Source organism: Schistocerca nitens, chromosome 1 (assembly GCF_023898315.1).
Source record: "Schistocerca nitens isolate TAMUIC-IGC-003100 chromosome 1, iqSchNite1.1, whole genome shotgun sequence".
Lineage (NCBI taxonomy): Eukaryota > Metazoa > Arthropoda > Insecta > Orthoptera > Acrididae > Schistocerca > Schistocerca nitens.
This window is the reverse complement of record NC_064614.1, coordinates 562,775,926-562,796,826: the sequence shown is the minus strand read 5'-3', so window position 1 is coordinate 562,796,826 and position 20,901 is coordinate 562,775,926. Positions and strand designations below refer to the sequence as shown.

General features: G+C 38.5%; 1 protein-coding gene and 1 long non-coding RNA gene across 2 annotated transcripts in view; both read right to left on the bottom strand.

Moving 5' to 3' along the window:
- Positions 1–13,695, bottom strand: part of LOC126254749 (uncharacterized) — a 38,215-nt gene extending 24,520 nt beyond the window's left edge. Inside the window, exon 1 of the long non-coding RNA XR_007546397.1 lies at positions 13,538–13,695. This is a non-coding gene — a long non-coding RNA (uncharacterized LOC126254749). The remainder of the gene's footprint in view (positions 1–13,537) is intronic.
- Positions 13,696–16,859: 3,164 nt separating this feature from the next.
- Positions 16,860–20,698, bottom strand: LOC126254733 (nucleoside diphosphate kinase A). The gene is made up of 4 exons (XM_049955335.1): positions 20,442–20,698; positions 20,263–20,364; positions 17,171–17,283; positions 16,860–17,067 (listed from the first exon to the last, which is right to left on the bottom strand). The coding sequence occupies exons 1-4, from the start codon at positions 20,616–20,618 to the stop codon at positions 16,947–16,949; spliced, it is 513 nt and encodes a 170-aa protein (XP_049811292.1). The 5' UTR covers positions 20,619–20,698; the 3' UTR covers positions 16,860–16,946.
- Positions 20,699–20,901: the final 203 nt, after the last annotated feature.

Sequence of the window (20,901 nt, the reverse complement as noted above, 5' to 3'; positions counted from 1 at the left end):
GGACATAACTATAACCCAGAAGGTTTTAGAGAAAGGGCACACTCAAATGAAGTGTGACTCCACATAAGCCATAATAAAGAGGCAATTGTTAAAAAGACAAATATACAGTCCTCCCGGATACGTTGAAGAAGTTTGTGCTACTACCTTTTGTATTCGCGTGTGTGTGTGTGTGTGTGTGGGTGGGTGGGTGGGTGTTCATTCGTTCGTTCCATATCTCCTCCTAAACCACTGGACCAATTTCACCAAACGTGGTGCACATATACCTTATTGGCAGGTGACAATTGCTGTGGGGTAAGAACCATCTACCTATCAAAGGGATGGCAATTGGGGTGAAAAAGAAGTGTCGCCCAAAACGTGAATTTCTAGACTTTATATTCATCCAGGTATTACCACTGAATGTAAGTGCAGAATTATATCATTGTATCATGATAACCCATAGTTCAGGATATATGATGTCATAAACCAGATGCCTGAAAAATTACATCATGCATGACATTTAACTTTATTATTTCGTTGCTACTAACTTCATTCACAACACATTTTTCAGACAGTATCCAGATATGCTGCTGAATGTACCTATAAAATTACATGATCATACAACAACTAGTTCAGGAGCTATGAAATCATAAACATTAAGTGCAAGGCCAGACACTGTGTGATGTGGTCATGGACACACAGCTATAAATAAATACCTGAGCAGTACTGGGCTTCCACTAGAAATTCTAATAAAGGAGATGATGCCTGCAGTTCAATGTATACTGTCCAAACCATTTTGTATGGCAGAAGGTATTTTCCATTTCTTTGTGTTTCATACACATAAGGCACATGGGCAGAATGACTGCATAAATACCTCTGTGCATGCAATAATGTGTCTAATCTTGTCTTTGCAGACATTGAGAGTGAAATGAAGGGTGTTGTAGTACTTTCCCAGATTCTGCACATAATGCTGATTCCTGAAACTTTGCAAGTAGTATGACAAGGGATAGTTGGCACTCTTGTCTTCGAGCATCTGCCAGTTCAGGTTTCTCAGCATTTCCATCTGACAATCCCAGCAATCAAACAAAATTTTCACCACACTTTAGGGTTTTACTGCAACAAATATATCAGATATCATCCACTAATTTTGCAAAGTACCTTCCATTACTGGCAAACCCTTAATATATATCTCATGTATGTCACAATAAATAGCCTAATAGCAAAAATGAAGGGTGCCCACCAATCACTTGTAACTGATTGATGCATGGTGCATAGAAACACGTAATGTCACAGAAATGTAACAAGCTTTACTCTCAGCCACACAGACACCCATAAGTATTTAAATACAGGCATAGCAAGTATTTAATATTTTGTAAGTGGAATGACAAGATAGAAATGAGAAGGTTCTTTGACAACTTGGCGAAGGAACTCTCTTACAACATCCCTTGAAACCCAGAACCTAAACAAAGGAAAAACACTGTTATCAAACAATCCTCAGTTCTACAGAAGTTTCAGTCCTATCCAGAGGCTTCACCTTTAGTGCTACACCAAATATCAACTATGCTGGACTCAGCAAAGACCTACCCTCCTTCTCCCAATCACTGTATCAGAAACACTTATTGGCTACCAAACCTTTCACCCAAAGCCAACCTTATCCCAACAATGAACCTTGTCTTTCACAGTTCATACCACCAACCAACTGTGAGCCTACATCCCTACTCATCATTGCTGATGCCACTTCCCTATAAACTGACATCCCCAATGCCCATAGCCTCACTGCTATCAAGTAACCATACCCTAGTTACCTTCAAAGAAATTCCTTACCTCTAGCTTGGACTCACCATCCTTCTCCAGGACCCTTCACAAGATCATAAACCTTTCAACAGGAAAACAAACATCCATCCACAACTTTAAGATGGACCCTGATTTAATCATCCTCATTGCAGACAAGGGCTGTTGTGATGAATTAGTGGCTACCTGACAGATGGCATCCACTAACTGTCTGAGTCCTCTTCCTGCAAGCTCTGCCACATTGATTCTTTCCCAGAAGTCCAGCAATTCTCCAATCACTACTCAAATTCTTTGCCTCATCCCAGAATCATTCCTCTCAATCCATTTCCCTCCTCACTCACCCACCCTAACAATGTTCACCCACCTTCTAACATGCTATCCAAAATTCATAAACTCACCAGTCCTGGACACCCCTTTATAGCTGGTTATTGTGCTCACATTGCAAGAATCTTCCCTCTTGTTGACCAACACTTCCAACTAACTGCTCTTCACTACCTCTCGACCATACCCATCCCTTACCACCTAGATCCCTACTCATCACTGTTGATTCCACTTCCCCATACACCAATGCCCATGACCTTGCTGTTATCGAGTACTACTTCTCCCAACATCCTTCTGTCTCCAAGACTACTACCTCGTTTTTTATACATATAACCAGTTACATTCTCACACATAAGTACTTTTCCTGTGATAGGAAGATACGTAACAAATTCGTAGAATGGCCATGGGCACTTATGTGGCACCCTCTTATGCCAGTCTGTTTATGGGCTATCTAGATGAAACCTTCCTAGCCTCCAAAAACCCTAAGCCCATTGTATAGTTCAGTTCACTGATATCTCAACCCAGGGCCAGGACACTTCATTTATCCTCATTTCTCCACAGCCTCAATACCCAGTTTCCAATTCACTTCACCTGGTCCTCCTCAGCCAAACATGCTATCTTCCTGGACATTGACTTGCACCTCTCTGATGGCTCCATCTGCATCTACATCCTCTACAAGCCACCATATCATGCATGGTGGAGGGTACCGTGTACCACTACTAGTCATTTCCTTTCCTGTTCCACCTGCAAATACAGTGAGGGAAAACTGACTATCTATATGCCTCCATACAAGCTCTAATTTGTTTCATCTTACCTTCATTTTCCTTACAAAAATGCCTGCTGCAGTCAAATTCAAATGCCAGGTCTGTAAATTTTCTCAATAGTGTTTCAAGGAAAGAATGTTTTCTTCCATCCAGGAATTCCCATTTGAGTTCACGAAACATATCCGTAATACATGTTGATCAGACTTGCTGGTAACAGATCTGGTAGTCCACCTCTGAACTGCTTCAATTTCTTCCTTTAATACAATCTTATGGGGTTCCAAACATTTAAGCAGTAGTCAAGAATGGGTTGCACTAGTGTTCTGCACATGGTCTCCTATGAACCACTCTTTCCTAAAATTCTCCCGATTACAGAGTTGACCATCCACCTTCCCTGCCACATTTCTTATGTGTTTGTTTCTTTTCATATCATTGTGCAATGTTATACCTTACTATTTAATTGATTTGACTGTGTCAAGCAGTACACTACTAATGCTGTATTTGAAAATTATAGGGCTTGCTTTTCCCTACTCATCTGTGTTAACTTACAATTTTCCACATTTAGAGCAAGCAGTCATTTATCACATCGACTAGAAATTTTGTCTAAGTCGTCCTGTACCCTTCTACTGTAATTCAACAACATCAGCGTCCTATACACCACAGTGGCATCAGCAAACAGCTACACAATGCTGCCTACCCTGTCCATCAGATAATTTATGTATGTAATTCTCAAGTGGTCCTATGACACCTTCCTGGGCACTTCTCATGATACACCATCTCTGATGAGCACTTGCTATCTAGGACAACATATTGGGTTCTACTACTTAAAAAGTCTTCGAGCCAGTCACATATCTGGGAACCTATTCCGTTTGATTATACCTTTGTTAACAGTCTGCAGTGGATCCCATGTGAACACTTTCCAGAAATCTGGGAGTTGATGCTAAAACATATTTTATGTCTTGCTTTCATGATGACTCAAGGATTTCCATCTGTCCACACATCATTATTGTTACAATTTACTATTGTTGCAATTTATTTTTATCTATTGTTACTATTTTTGCAATTTACTATTCCATTCTGTGTGCATACTACCTCAGCTATACATAAAATGCAAGCTGGGAATTGCAGATCATCAGCATCCATTGGCATAACTGTAATTTGGTATGTTGATCTTGTGGTCTCCATCATCTCCACTTCTTCATACACTTGTTCCATAATCATCTTGTATTCATCAGAACATTCATTTCTGCAAATCTGGGGTGCAAACTGTAAACAGTTTACTGCAGTTCCTTACCCTTGCTACAAATGTTCTCATGTCTGCAAGTCACTGAAACAACCTGCTGAACATGTTTTCAGATGAAATGTAGCATTTAGGATGTTGTTCGACATATATTACAAATTCTTGTTGATTAACACTGTTGGCTGAAGCATAGGAGAACATCTTGTCAGTCCTCTCCCACATGGGATGATAGGACTCCATTTCACTGGTTACATTGTCCATACTTCATAGAATCACTATCCTGTTTTGATGCCAGCACAGCCTCAAAATGATGTACACTGAATGGGTGATGTGGGAGGCAGTAGGCAGTTGTAAGAGCTATACCTGACAACAGCATCACAGTCAGAGGACTAGCTACAGAGACAAATGTAACCCATAAGAAATGATCAATGAACATAAACTGGAAGGTAATCTACACCACTGGCTATTTTCAACTTAAGTAAAATGGCCCATATACCAACAAATATTTGTTTACAAACATACATTTAAAGGTTTTTCCCAGTTTTGACTGGTAGCATCTCCTGTGGAATGTGAGTTACGTTTTTAAAACATCCTTATGATGATAAATACCACTCCAGAGAAACAATGTGTATATCTGTGTTTCATACTAGTGATACAATAAAAGTTGTTTACATAGTTAGAAAACAATTACATGAAATAAGATGTCTTGTATAAATGTGGAGGTAATTGTGTGTCCATCTAAGCCTCTGTCCATATGAAGACTACTAACCATCAATTGTACCTTTATATTGGTTGCCTGTCTCCCTTCCACACAAACGAAAACCACTTCCATGTAGCCTGGCCATGAGTGGATGGCATATCTGCAGCAATGAGATTCCCTTGATCAGCATGCAGAATGTCTCACAAAGGCCTTCACATACAGGCACTGTTCCCCAAACCCATGGCTCAACACTTCTACTATTGATAACTGACTGATGAATCATTGTTTATGTACTTCATTTTCTTTCCAGTGTTGTAGTGGAGGTATGTTGCTGTTTCCACCCTCTGATCTGTAGATGATATGTCACATGTGTTATATTGTATTGTAGGGATGAAAGTCATGAATACTTTTGAAATTTAAAGAAAGGAAGGGAAAAGGCAAAGTATAGGCCAACTGTTATAATGTAATTGCAGAATTAATGGAACTACCCAAAATTGAACTTTCATCCCACAAATAATTATCACTATTGTCATATGGTCTGATTTCATCTCTTGGTCCTGAGCCAGGTAGAAAGCTTGAACCAGAGACTTTGAAGGTTCTATGACAAGCTAGGCTGCAACTTCCAGTACTTAAGCCATAGGACTGAGAACTGTTGGATCCCCCTACATGGGTGAGGTGTGCACTACATATCAGGTAGCTGACCCTTAAAAACCTGATAATGATAGCTGTGGGAGATTACAAAGTATTAGTGTAAGACCCAAAGAAATGTCTCTGACAAGTGAGAGTACTGCAATCCTAGCAGTATACTGCTGAAGCAACAGAGTTTCAGAGTTTGAAGCAGTGGTTCTCACATGATGCTCGGTAAAGAAAGTTGATTAAAACCTGTGATTGATTACAGTGAAATTTTTTGGGGACAGGGAAAGCTAATGGGAAATGGAGGCTGTGCTTTTGTCACAGCAGACAAGAAACTCAGATTCACTAAGATTGAAATTGAAGCAGCATGCTAGAATGTTTGTGCAAGACTCAGAGTATCGAGCCACACACCCCCTTAGATGTAACCAAAAACTTTAGAGAAAAAACCTCAGTTCACAGTACATATGTTCCCCAATCATAGTGTCACCATCAGAGGAGACTTTAATCATCCAAAAATCAATTGGGATACTTACAGTTTTGTAAGTGGTGGGCAAGACAAGACAAGACATTCCTCAACACAATACTAAATCTTTTCTCTGAAAATCACTAAAACAGATAATTTGGAATCCCATTCATGATGGAAATGTATTGGGTGTAATAGCTCACAACTAGACCTAACCTATATAAGGATGTGCTAGTTGAAATTGGTGTTTGTGACCATGAGATAGTAGTAGCAGCATTGGTTGCTAAAGTACAAAGATTAGCTAAAACAAGTGGAAAGATTTACATGTTCAGCAAATTACAAAAAGGGCAGTAATGTTGTACCTCAGTGAAGAACTTGAAACATTTAGCTCTGGACTGGGACACATGAAACTGTGACTCAAGTTCAAATGGATAGATGCCTATGCACTGGATAGATATGTTCCTTGAAGAACAGTTCATGGTTGTAGGGACCCTCCATGGTATACAGCAATTGTACAGAAAAAAAGCTACTACATAAAAGGTGTAAAACACAGCATAGGGCTGTAGATAGACAGATGCTTAACAAAACACATTTGGTTGTCAAGAAAACTATGCATGGAGTCTTCAGTGAGTGCTGTGGCAGAATATTTTCAAAAAAATCTCTCGCAAAAAGCCAAACAAATTATGCTCATATGTGAAAAGGCTGTTTGTGGTACTAAAGTTAGTGTCAAGACACTTGCAACTGAAACAGGAATGACAGTTGAGAGCAAAAAAGGAAAAACAGAAATTTTAAACACAGTGTTCAAGTGTTTCTTTGCAAATAAAAATGCAGGAGTATTACTACTCCAGTGTAATTCTCATGTCACTGTAAAGTTGAGTGGTATTAGTGTCAGTGGCAATGAGAAACAGCCGACAATGCTGAAATTCAATAAAGGGGGTGTGAGATTCTGTACAGAATTTGTGACAGAGTTAGCCCCTCTTTTAACCATAATATATCAAAGAGCCCTCAAACAAAAAGACTGTGCCCAGTAATAAGAAGAAAGCAGTCACAACTGTCAGCAATAAGGGTAGCAGAAGTGATCCACTAACCTACTGTCCAATATCCTTGACATTCACCTGTTGTAGAACCTTAGAGCATCAAACATAATGAGGTACCTCAAACAGAATGACCTCCTCCAAAAATTTCAGTCCTGCGAAATTGAGCTCAAAGTTTTCTCGCATGACATCCTGCAAGTCATGGATGAAGGCAGTCAAGTAGATGCAACTGACTTCTGAAAAGTATTTTACTCAGTACCATACCTATTCGTATTATTGAGTGTATGATCATACGGTATATCAAGGGAAATTTGTGACTGGATTGAGGGTACAGCATGCTATATAGGATGGAGTCATCGACAGAAGGAAAAGTAATTTAGGCATGTCCCACAGAAGTGTGTTTGGATCCTTACTGTACAGGTTGTAATTAATGACCTTGCAGACAATATTAATAGTAGCCTCTCACATTCTGAAAGTATGCAGTTATCAGTAACGAATATTCAGTCAGATCATGATAAGATTTCAAAGCAGTGCAAAGATTGACAACTAGCTTTAAATGTTCAGAAATACTTGGGTGTAACACTTTGTAGGAAAATGAAATGGAATGGAATGATCATATAGGCTCAGTTATGGGTAAAACAGGTGACAGACTTTGTTTTATTGGTAGAGTACTGGGGAAGTGCAATCCGTTGACAAAGATATTGCTCTTACAAAGCACTTGTGCAATTTGTTCTAGAATATTGCTGAAGTGTGTAGAACCCATACCATATGGGACTAACAGGGGATATTGAACATATACAAATAAGGGCAGCACGAATGGCCACAGGTTTTTTGGATTCGTGGGAGGGTGTCAGAAAGATACTGAAAGAACTGAACTGGAAGACTCTTGAAGGTAGATGTAAACTATCCCCAGAAAGTCTATTAACAAAGTTTCAAGAACCGGCTTTAAATGATTACTCTAAGAAAGTACTGCAACTCCCAGCATATCACTCACATAGTGATGTGAGGATAAGATTAGAATAATTACTGCATGCACAGAGGCATTCAATCAATTATTCTTCCCGCACTCCATATGGGGATGGAATGGGAAGAAACCCTAATAAATGGTACAATGGGAAGTACCCTCTGCCGTGCACCTCATGGCGGTTCTCAGAGTATAGTTGTAGATGAATTCTGGGGTGGACGCTGTTCACACACCACATTGTGATCTTCAGATAACTCATATGAGCCATACTGAAGTATGTGTCAATAGTATTTGGCTGCTTAACTCTCAGGTTACAGAAAATCCAGAACTGGACCCTAGATTGGCCTTACACTTCCATCAGGATATCGTTCCTGCCATCTCAGCGTACTGGCTGATACCCCTCTATGAGGCTACAGTACCAAGAAGCATTGTGCTTGTTTTATCAATGAAAAGTGCTTTCCAGTAATGAAAGCATCAAGGATCGGGGCCATGAGCAGTCCTGATGGATAAAACTCTGCTTGTCAGACTAAATGCAAGAGTAATAACACAGCAGTACAGCTAAGGAAAAAACTTTTACTTTGGTAACAGAGAAGCAGCAGTAGAAAGAAACAAAAGCTTCAGCCACAGGACAGCCATACAGAGGGTGCTTCAGAAGATGGAAGTGTAGACTGAAAGAACACCACAACAGGAAATTTCACCATTTGGCACAATGACAGTAAAGAAGCTCATAGTGTGCATTTAACCAGTTTAAATCTAGATTAAGTACAAGCAATTCACATAAATGGTCAACATACATCAAAATATTCACTGAGAAACTATTTATTGTGAATCGGTTCAAATGTTCCAATCTGTGAGAAATTGCAAACATGTTCCATGTAACATGAAAAGAAGCAACTACATGGCAATTATTTTTGTTAGCATTTAACTTTTATTATATCTTCTGTTGTCCTCCGACAACAGTACCTAATCAATTGCAATTCAAGTTAGTGCATATCACTTGCACTAGAGAAAACTTAACTGTGAGTATACATGCACACATGGCCTATCATTGTTTACATGAGAGGACAAATATATTTTGGACAACAGTTCTCAAAATAGATCCGAGTTATAAATTCATTGCTACTAAGAAATGGATGGTATATTGCAAATCTTACTTTCCCAACCATCTTTATTTTACGCTTTAATACATAACTACACAGAAACAATTATTAAGGCTCAAATTTGACAAACAAATTTAAGTATTTTTTTCACATTTTCTCTCTCCTCCTGTTCCCAAGGTAGATTATTAGTATTGTGTGTATCACAGTTCTTAAGTTGATCACTCCCTTTCCACCATATCATATTATTTCTCCTTCAACTGAGACATTAATGCTTATCACGGCCATAACAATTTTGTTGTAAAAGAATATTTTGATTATGATAAATACAGTAGTAACTAAAGCAGTTCAGCAGGTACCTCAATAAAGTGGAATGTCAACCCATATGGAGGAAAGTGTTTCAAAAATGAACTTCCAATATCATTGCACTGCCTGGTACAGAAATTACAAATGTGTGAGGATAGCAACACACAAGGATTTCCATTGAGAACTAATTTAAATTCTTTTTTCTTTCATGGTTTTTGGCATATTTAATTTGTGAGTGAATACTGCTTTTCACATAAATGAATTGAGAGAGAGAGAGAGAGAGAGAGGGGGGGGGCTATTGCTTACAGGCTGTACGTCCTCCTCTCACAAATTCACGATGAGGAACAGATTATGTACACTACAGTTTAATGCAGATCCATGGTGGCATTTTTAAGTGTAGCATACCATGGTAACAATAAATGTTCTGTTAACAGTTTTGTTACATATTTTGTTTCTCTCACTTGTAATCATATGGCAGCCTGAAAGTTATGTCATTCAAAATAATCTTAAATTCCACTAGGTTAAAGGTCAGTTTAATGTCAGTTGGTGATATGTAAGGTCTTCTGTAGTTAGATTGATTCATATCTTACAGTCCAAAACTGCAGCTGATAGTTAATTAGCTACCTTTTCTTTATTAATGTCATGAAACTGATCTACCACATTTCATTTTGACAGTTTTCTATGAAAAATGTGATTGCTATATGCTCTGCACTTGATTTTCGTTAGATTTTATGTTGGTGGTACACTAATGTATAATTTTTTTTTCCAAGCTGGAAGAAAAGCCTTTTATTACTCCAGTCTGGAATGAATATACTAGGTGTATTCCGAGAGTCACCAGCCACATTTTCTCTGGTATTTCGGCAGATATTTGAAATTCTGTTTTTGCACTGCGTAGCTGGAGTCAGCCCAAACATTTAATGCTTGACACATTTTTCATGCAATGCCCAGTGTCAACAGAATGTGTCTGCTTCCCTTATAAAAAAAATTGGAATTTTACATGCCTTTTTGGGGTGCTTCCAAATTAGTCTAAACTGATATTTGTTTTATTAGTTTCTATTAACAGGGACAGTAAAATACTATGTCAGTAGTGCATGCTTGGCATTAGCAGTCAGTGCAGCCAGGACAGTACTGTCACTGCTGGAGTACTGATTATTATTCAGGTTTTGCAGTTCCTGTTAAATACATATTGATGTGACGAACATCGAACTAGACTAATCTGAAACCACTATTGAATAGGCATGCAAATTACCACATTAAAAATAATTTTATTTGTAACAGGAAACAAACTCATTTTCTGTTGGCACTGATCGTTGCACGAAATATGTGACTAACACTGTTTCGGCTGACTCCAACTACACAATGCGACAACGAAAGCAAAAATCTGCTGAAACACAGATAAAATGCACTTAATGACTCTTGGGAGAGACACTCCGTATATCAGAGCAGTACTTTGCATGGCAAATTCATTGATTTTTTGATTTCTATTTCACACAAGATTGATAAAATCAGTCACAGAACTCTACATTGGACTGTTAGTCTTTTCAGTTTGTTTAGTAGTAGTGTGACACTTGCCGATTCACATGCTTGTTTATCTATTGCACAACTTACCCAATTCTTAATATTCTTAGCATTTTGTATTCAGTTTGAGACATCAAAATAAGGTTATTAGCAACATTGTAGGAAGAGATAAATTGCTGCTTACCATAAAGATGACATTAAGTTGCAGACAGGCACAATTAAAAGACACTTACACAAAGCTGTGGGCCACAACCTTTGTCAGAAAAAAGAGAAAACACATTATTCATTCAGGGAAGTAAGCACACTTCACGAACACAACCGTCAACTCTGGAACTTGGACCAGAATGTTACGCAAAGTAGGTCTTCAGGCTTTCCCAGTGAGGTGTTATCTTGGAAAATTAGTTTTTCTGCTGGTAATCAGTGTTGTGCTTAAAAAGTAAATTTGAGCTATTGGTAGAGTAATCTGATGTACTTCAAATTCTGCTGCATTCTGAATCTTCTTAATAATGTTCTTCACTATATTTCTTGTATGGGGGTAAACACTCATCTTATGGGTGTTACTCACCACTAAGTGTGTAGTTACAATACTGAGGCACACATTGCAGTGACTACTAGGCATAAAAATTTGTCTTGCTACATAGTCTCAAGAAAATGAGGCTAATTCTCAAGAAGCTCAATAAGTGTTGTGCTACCTTGCAAAGCAATGTAGCATTAAGAACTTAACTAGAGGAACAATGCAATTATGTTAAGTTGCATATTAACTTGCCACATTTGTCGCGGTTGCTAAATACACAAAACAAAGTTGCATAGTAGATGGGCAGCCTTAAACAGCCGAGTGCTACACCCTTCAGGACAGTTCAGTTGCACCAGGGTACATAATGAGGGGTGTTAGTATCAGTTACTCATCTGTCATGGTCGTCGGCGTGTCTGTTTTGAGTCTGCAGGCAGTCATTGTGCAGAGTTTAGAGATGAACACTAACATTCATTCTCGGGTACAACCATGCTTCACTGACATGTATATAATCCTGTTAAACAGCATCAGCCATTTGGGTCACATTGTCAGCCCTGAATGGTCTGGATGGATATACTGACGAATTGCTGCATGTGTTGGGCACAATGTATCAGTGATGTGGTGTGTTGTTGCTTTTGGCAGTTATCTATGGAACATTCCCATGCCTGTAGATCAGGTTCTGAATGTCCGCTTACTACAGAAGTCTCATCAAGATTGACACATTGTGCAGGCAGTGGCAGCCAACTGATCATCTTCCTGGAACAAAATCCTAGCACTTGTTGCATCTGCTCTGTTATCAGGGACCATTGGGAATTGACTGCTTGCAGCAGGATTAAGATCACGTGTGCCTCTGGCCAGGTTCCCAGTGGCACAACAACACCACAAAACATGGCTTTTCTATCGTGAGAGTTCACTGTGTAGTGAAATGGTACAGTTTTCAGTGATGGGAGTAAGTTCTGTCTGTATGCAAATGATAGACGTACTATGGTGTAGACTTTGTGAGCAGCTTATTCCAGAGTGCATTTCTCCTCAACAAAAAGGTCACCCAATTTCTTAGGCAGGAAGGCGATTTGTTTTTCAGAAAGATAATGCACATCCACATACAGCTGCTGCAATGCAACATACTCTTGAGGTGGTGTACAATTGTCCCGGCCAGCGAGAGCATCAACTCTCTTGCCAGTTGAACATTTAAGGAACACGAATAAGTGAGAACAGAAAAGCTCACCAGTGCCTGCAAGAACCATGCTGAACTGTTACAAAAGACTCAAGATGCTCGGGATAGTCTATTTCAGAATGCTATTCGGCACCATTATGATCATTTGCATGCTAGAATACATCCCTGCCTTGCCGCTAGAGTGGGGTACACTGGGCACCCTTTACCATAGCGTATATCATTTGGCCTTTGTCACCATACACTCTTACAGTGATGAAGTACCTGTCACCTCTCTCGTCAGTGAAATGACCTTGTCCTTGAGGTTACTGCAATTTTTTTATTTTTCGTGGCATGTACGAATGCTTAGTTGAGGATGGGGCTTACAAAAATGAACCAAACAGTTTTTGCTGTATGGTCATTGACACCAAATAAAACAATCTTAAGGAAAACAACTTTTGCCTGTATCAAATCTACTTTGTCCATTTATTTCCCTTATACTTTCACTTTGCATCTAGCACCTAAATCAGCAGTCATCAAACTGCAGCATGCATTCATGTGGCCCCCGATTATTAATCTTATTCTATAATAATATGCATCAAGCAACTAACAGCCAAATTCAGAACTGTCGACTAACATTAGAGCTTAAGAGTCATTTTCTTGCACAATAACAAAAGTACTTATAGGGACAGTAATATTTTAAGATGTTCTTCATTAAAACTGACACTGGTGAATACAGCCTTGAGCTAATTTTGCCACTTATGTCAGGAGCAGTATGCTAGCAGCACAGCCACTGCAGGGTTAATAGAAGTAAGAGGTGATGCGGACAACTTACAAGCATTCACAACTAGCACCGATCAGCTGCTATAGCATAAATGCCAAACAGAAGTAACATGGATTCATGAATGTACATTGTAGAGATTGTCATTTTCAAATGTGGTACATCTTTGTAGCAAGTAATATGCAATCAAATTAAGCTATTGTAACACAGTGCAATAGCAAAAACTGCCATTCAAAACATTTGTGATGGTTCCTCATATTGCAGTTATTGTTATTAATTAATGTAACATACCAATTTACAGGGTTCCAGTCAATAGTAAGTTCAATAGGGGAAGGTGTGGTAAAATGGCCAGGTCAGGAAAAGTTTAAACAACTTCCTCTGGTCTACAGATGTAGTTCCTTGTTTACTTTAGTTTGATGATTTATCCTGTGTATCACTAATGCTGACACGGAATCCAAAGGGAAAATTGGCCGAGGTGTTCACCCCCAATGAAAGTTCTATCCCTTTGTGACAGTTTTGAATGAAGTTACTCTATTTGGCCCAGTAGAAAGTGCCAACTGTAAACAGTCTGCTGCAGCTGCATGTTAATCTTTCACATACTATGGCATGAAGACAACTAGACAATATGCCCCCAAACAAGAAAAACAAACGTGGGATCCAGTTGCAATATGGCACTGGCCACAGTACCCTCCTAGGTACAGAAGACGAGTAACTATGTCATTCTTCAGGAAAATGCATTTAGTTGCAATATGTTATTTTCATGACACCCAATAGTGTCAATATTGGCTAAGACACAATGTTTGGCAACCACTGACCAACGTAGTTGCAGCCCAAACCGTAATGCCATCTACAAACTACAGACGTGAGTCATTGTTTCTTTGGAAATGACTTAAGTTGGACCTTGAATGTCATCGAAGCTATAATGGCCAAGCTGTATCAGTATACTGAAAGCAAACTACCAGGAGTGTGGTAAACGTGGGTTTAGTTTGGAAACTTGCAGCTGAAGTACCCCTCCAACACACTACATGGCTTGAGGATAAATGTGGACAGTGCCACAAATTGTATATTGTGGTTCCTATACAAAACTCCAGCCTTCTGATTTACATGTTGTAGATTAGTGGAAGATCTTTCAGTAAAAATCAGTCTCATTGCAAATTAAAGGCGAAGTGACAACTCTGCAAGAGGTCTGGATCCAAATATCAGCAGCAGAGACACAAACTCATAGACTATTCTTATATCCTTTTGATCAGTACCTACACAGAAGAAGACATCTGTTTACAGTGGCACTTCTATGCAGTGTTTGGTTCTCACAGGAACTACAAAAAAGAAAAAAAACTGATGCTTGCACATCAAAAATATGCACCCATAACCAAAGCTTAGCTTTACTTGGAGGGATGTTCTATTTTTAACTATGTGCTTCCAGTGTAAAAATAAGTACTATGACATCTTAACTGCAAGACACATTCTTAATAGAGATTTCTCATCTTAATACAAAAAACTGTATCTGAATACATTTCAAGTTTGTGTAAGCCTAGATGGGCAGAGAGGTGGCTAATGACATAATGCTAACAGGGAAAAAAAAAAAAAAAAGATCCAATGCATACCAAACTTAGTGACAAAGGTATTATCCCCTAACAAAAGAACAAATATCATCCACAGAAAATTAACAAGAGTCAATTATACCTGCAATAAAGGTAAACTAGCTGTTGCTTCTCTTTAAATATTTCATCATCTTCAAATAGGGACCCATGTCCACTGTATTTCAGCTTCAAATACTAAAGTACCTGAAACATTGCCCTATTTCTGGGACATTCTCTAAATGTTCAGACCCACAATTCCCTATTTATTGCCAACAATATGCAATGCAAGTATTTCATTTATTGCTATGAATATAAGACCACACCTCACAAGGGAAACTACTGATATAGTGATAAGAGGGCCCAGTGGATAGCCCGTCAAAACCAAACACGAATCAAGTGTGAAAATAGGAAGGTGGTGTACTGAACTATGGAGGACAGGAGGAGGGGGGGGATTAGAAACAGCGAACAGCCCAAGGAGAAGCAGCACCACAAATAGCAAAAGCATCATGGGTAAGTGGTCATGGTGTTGGACTGCCAAGCCGAGTTCAACACGCTTTAATACTATTATTCCCCCCTCCCGCTATAACATTATGAACTGTCCATCCAGTCCTTGAAATGTGTATTCTCTTCATGTAGTCTTGGCAGTTGTCATGTTATATATTGGTTACAGAATGAGCCATGTGGTAAGAATACACTACAGTCATAAGTAAATGTGATGAATAGAGACAGCAAACAAGGTACCACAGGCTTCTCACAGAAATGAAAACAACACACGTGAACTATGTCACAAGAGTTCAAGAGTCAATACTTTCAAAACAACTTAAAAAGTTAGAAACACATTCTGACAGAGCACAGAAACTGTGTGATTGAGGAACTGTTGCATTAATTTGTTGCAGCTTATGTGACAAACTATTATGTAATCATCATTTCCTTCGGAGTGATCACATTCACATGAACACTTCTACTGGGTGAGGAGGCATATCCCACCCACTCACCAGTTGTGCAGTTTAGGTGTGTGTGAGACAATAAGATGCTACTATCTCATTGACACATGTGCAGTCAATGTCATGTATGACACCAGACATGTTTTCCAGTGGAGGATTCGGTGCACTTCTTGCCTTGGCTTTAAACATTTGCATTTCGCATACAAAAGCCACTTCCTTTCGGCTCCTAATAGAGTAGTTGTGCAGAGTCAACTCATAGGTGTTACAAAACGACAGACGCAAATTTGAATAAAGCAAAAAGAAAATTTGCACGATAGTGATTTGAACCCGGCACACCTGTGTGCTAACCCAACACTAACCATTTCTGTTCCCAGCTGCTCTATATCGCACTTTGTTCTTTGACTCCCTTTTTTTCCAGTCCAGTACATAATCTTCCTGTTTTAATGCTTCACCTGTGTTCGGTTTTTGATGAGCTGTCTACTGGGCTCTCACCACTAAATCTGGGAATGGGGGTGCAGTGGGGAGTTTCCCATAACATGTTGGGCTATTCCACATAAATGTGTCTAGAGCCTATTATCAGACACCCAGTCCTTTGAATCATTGGGAACAAGTATTTACATTCATGAGAATCAAAGGACACAGAAATTCATTGACAAATTCCAATGTCACCAAACACTCGTTTCTCCACCTATAATTCACTCCATGTCCTAGTGAAAGATTACTAAATGGTATGAACTATCCTCCATGAAGCATGAAATAGAAGTGTTATTTCCGTTCACGTTAAACTAACTTTTTCCCAACCTATCAAGTTTTCAGTGCTTGAAACAAGTGCAACATTCTTGTTTATTTGTAGATACGAATGAATGTACTTGGCAATGTTGGTGAAGGCAGATACTGTTACATCCAGAGATGTTCCTTTGGTTCTTGTGAAGATACCTTTATCCTTTACACCAATACTCTTACAGAGCAACTAGTAATTACAGACTAATTGTGAGCCTGTATTTATAGATTCTCGAGTTAAAATAATTTACTTGGGCAATTTGAAGCAGATTTGGGGGGGGGGGTAATCTACACAATATTATAAATGCATTATTACACTTTTTTTGAAAAATTTATTATTATCACATAAATGGTGCATTTTGTGTAACTGGAATGTACACAGTATATAAGATTCAATTAGTCTTCATAGATCCATGCCTGAGTTGCTGGCTGCCAAGCAACCAATTCCTTTGACTCAAACCAAAGGCCTATTTCCTTCTGGGCTGACTCCACCGAATCTGAACCGTGTATGATGTTCCTGCAGAAAGAACAAAATCAGATCCACGTTCAGCATGGTATAATCACCACTACATAGTTTAATTAGGTGTTATGTACCACATTGTTCTCTTTGTATAATTTACCTTCCCACTTGAATGCAGAAGTCACCCCTAATGGTACCTGGTGCTGAATCAGCCGGATTAGTTGTACCCATCATGAAACGCCCTGTCTTGACAACATTCAATCCTTCCCAGACCTGTGAAACATTTAAAAGTACTTTTAGTTTAAAGATTATGTTTGAACAGTCAATACATGTGACAGGATTACAACTCTTCATTTACAAACAAGCTAATGGTGTGTACATGTACAAAGGCAGTGTGCAAGTATGACCTTACAACCTAACCTAGACCTTGTACAATGATGCAACATTGCTCCTCACAATTTCCACAATTGTTATTTTCAACACACCCTATCCTGTTAATCTTGCAATTATTGTGGGAGCACACCAATAAAAAATATTACTCTACCTACAATCTTTACACAAAACACAGTTGAAGATTAAGATACAAAAGCATTAACTCTGCTACCATAACCCACCCAAGTGAGCATCAAGAGAGGTTACCTTCAAACATTCATAAACATTTCATCAAATGTGAATACCACCATTTAAAATTGTGTGGGACATGCTGAAAATATCAGATCAATGAAATGGAAAATATACAAGCCACAGTACAGTTCTTTGTTGCACTTATCCCTCCCTTTACTCCCACACGTTTTTTAGTAGTAGTTTTACTACTTCAGAGCTCATTTGTTGTTTCACAGTAAAAAGAAAGAAAATCCTTGCTAAACAAGTTAAAAAATAGCAGATTCTAGCTAGTCTATTGCATGCCTGAGAATTCAGGCTACAATACCCACAACAGTGTCCCTGCTTGTAGAGTGAACAAGAACTTAAAATTTGTTTCAAAAAGGTTTTTACAATTTAAGTGAATATCAGCTCACAGAAATACTGATCAATTGTGAAATTACCAAGTTTTTATCCAATGGCAGGGGAACTGTCTCTGCTGTGCAACTTTACACAAAAATGTATCAGCTATAGTTTTTAGTTTCCTCTGTTGCAGATAGTTTTCTTTTGTACTAACACGTCAAGACGAATCGGAGTAATGAAGTGGTGTCAGGGCTTCACATGTTTTGTGCATAAATGTGACTTAACACCATTCCTGTTCCTTTTTTTTTTTTTTTTTTGCTAACTCAGCATTTGGGACAAATGATGTTCAAACACCCAACCAGACACAGACTGAAAACTCATTGTTTCCCTGAATAGAATGCAGGAACAACTCAATAGAAAACATTATAAACTATTTCTAGACCCCCATCCTTGTCATACCATAAGATCAAACAGCAAATTAATGTCGTAATTCGGATAGCCTAATAATTGTAAGAAGTAAAGATGTTGATACGTTAGATTCCCCTGTACACTGAGGATTTTTTGCACTACTGCTCTTGCATGAAAGATTCACCTTCACTTCCATTTACCAGAATATTAGCTAATGTGAAATAAGAGCTACCCTTCAAAAACATGGGCATGTATTTTAGTTCTACCTCACTTTATACTGCTTCAGATTTTAAAAACACAGGGAATTGCGGAAAAAGCAAATTAGGCACAACATAAAATTTATAGTGAGATGTAGCTTCAATTTACTCAAGCTTTAGCAACACACTTTTTATATGCACAAGTTTGTTTTCTCTCCACACCAAGGCTACATGTTGCATGCCATGCAAAGAGCATGTTTGATTTTAGCATTGTAGATTTTTAGTTCCAGTTCTTTATGTTCCTTAATCTGATGTCTAATTGTTCTCTTTGCCATATCATCCACTCAACAATTTCATGGTGTTGTGATTTGAGCAGATTTATATGTCAATGTGGCTTCAAGAAAATTAATTTGTGTCATTTACAGCACTTCTTCCAACCACGGCACATATCTGAGGTTTGACCCCAATGAAAGCACTAAAATGTCCTAATACTTTTATCAATTAAAGTCATACTTTCGATGCACAGCTACACTAACATGTATTGTATGTTTATTTTAAGGCCCAGAATAGCTTCAGTATACAAATACACATGCTACATTCGAGAAGTAAGTGATAACCGGTTGATTTTAATATATCTTACCAGTCATCTAGCTGTGCTTACAGCTGAATAAAATTTATAAAATAAGGGAATGATTTATATATATAGTGAGTGCATCTTGTTACAACAGTGCGCATTCCAACCGCAAAGCAGAGGGTGTCCAGTGCGTGTTTTGAAGGCAGGTATTTTAGAGGAGAAGGATGTGTATATTAAGGAGTGAACGATGAGTTATCAATTAGTAATGGTAGACTGCAACAAAGGTAGAAGGGTACCATATTGCATTTTTCTTAACTTGTGTACGACATGTGACAGTAATATCCATCAAACTTATTACCTAATATTTTTTTTAAATTTACATTGCAATTTTAGTTTTTAAAACAAGTTCGGCCCTAAATCTGCTGTGAATGAAGACATCAGGCACTATAGATCAACATTTCATGGGGAAAGGGGAGGGGGGAGTAATACACTGTAGCCCATTCCACAACAGAGGCAAGTGTACTCAATGTCTTGTCCATATGAGAATCCTTTCAAATGATGTACTTGCCCTTTCGGCTGAAGGGGAACGACTGTGCGGCAGTCCTGAATTGAGGAAAATGAGATGGTTGTGGTGAATCAACGGAAACTACGGTTTCGGAACTGTTCTATGGAATGGCAGTCTACATCCCCCAGACAAACTGGTAACCAGTCAATATCTGTCATTAACGCTGTCAAATGTGTGTTGCAATGGTACGTACTTTCAGAGAAACGAACGAAACCTTACAGTCACGAACATCGATAATTAGGCAGGTCTTTCCTCACAGGGTATTAGGAAGCCATGTTATTAAATTTTTGTAGTCAAATTTTTCCATAGTTCTGCGCACTGATCTAGAGCTGGTCAGCAAAGGGAAAAAACCTATTATTTATTCAGAGAGTCTGCATTGGTTCAGCATTCACAAACTGTTGAAGTGCTGATGATAGCACAAGTGAAACCCGAAACGTTCTTGACAGAAGTCGCAAAAATTTAACGCCACGTGGTATTTTCTGATACACCACATATTTAACACATCGCTATTTAAAATTCCATATACTTGTATTCTTGGGATCCATTAGATTAAAGTTTTTACTTACCATTGCTACAACTGGGCCAGAAGACATGTATTTTACCAGTCCAGCAAAGAAAGGTCTCCCAATGTGTTCAGCATAATGTTTCTTTAGCAGGTCTTCCGACGGCTACGAATAGAAATTTGATCAATGTAACATACGTATACGAGTAAAATTTGTTTTTAGTAACTATCATAGTAACTTACCAATACAAACTTCATCGCTACTAGTTTAAAACCTTTAGCTTCAAATCGTTTTATTATTTCACCAACAAGATTTCGTTGAACACCATCTGGTTTCACCATAATAAATGTACGTTCCTTGTTTGCTGCCATTGCTTTGGAAAATAGGGAGAAAATATACAGAACAGTACAAATAACCATACGACGTCCACGAGGAACTCGGGAGACAGAGAAGGAAGCCGGTAAAATGTACCAGCTTTTACGAGGTTCCGGTGGGAACTACTGTGCGGTCACAGATATTAGAAAATTTGGACTCCGCTGAATGGAGACATATCCAGTGCAATTTAGAAAAAAGGTCTTGAGTTGGCCACAGATGTAAGCGTAAGAGTGACAACTGTGGTAAGTTTGCCTTTATTTTCCTTTTCATACATAATCTCAAAATATTTTTGAAGTTGATGTCACGTTTTCCAACATTGGTATTGCA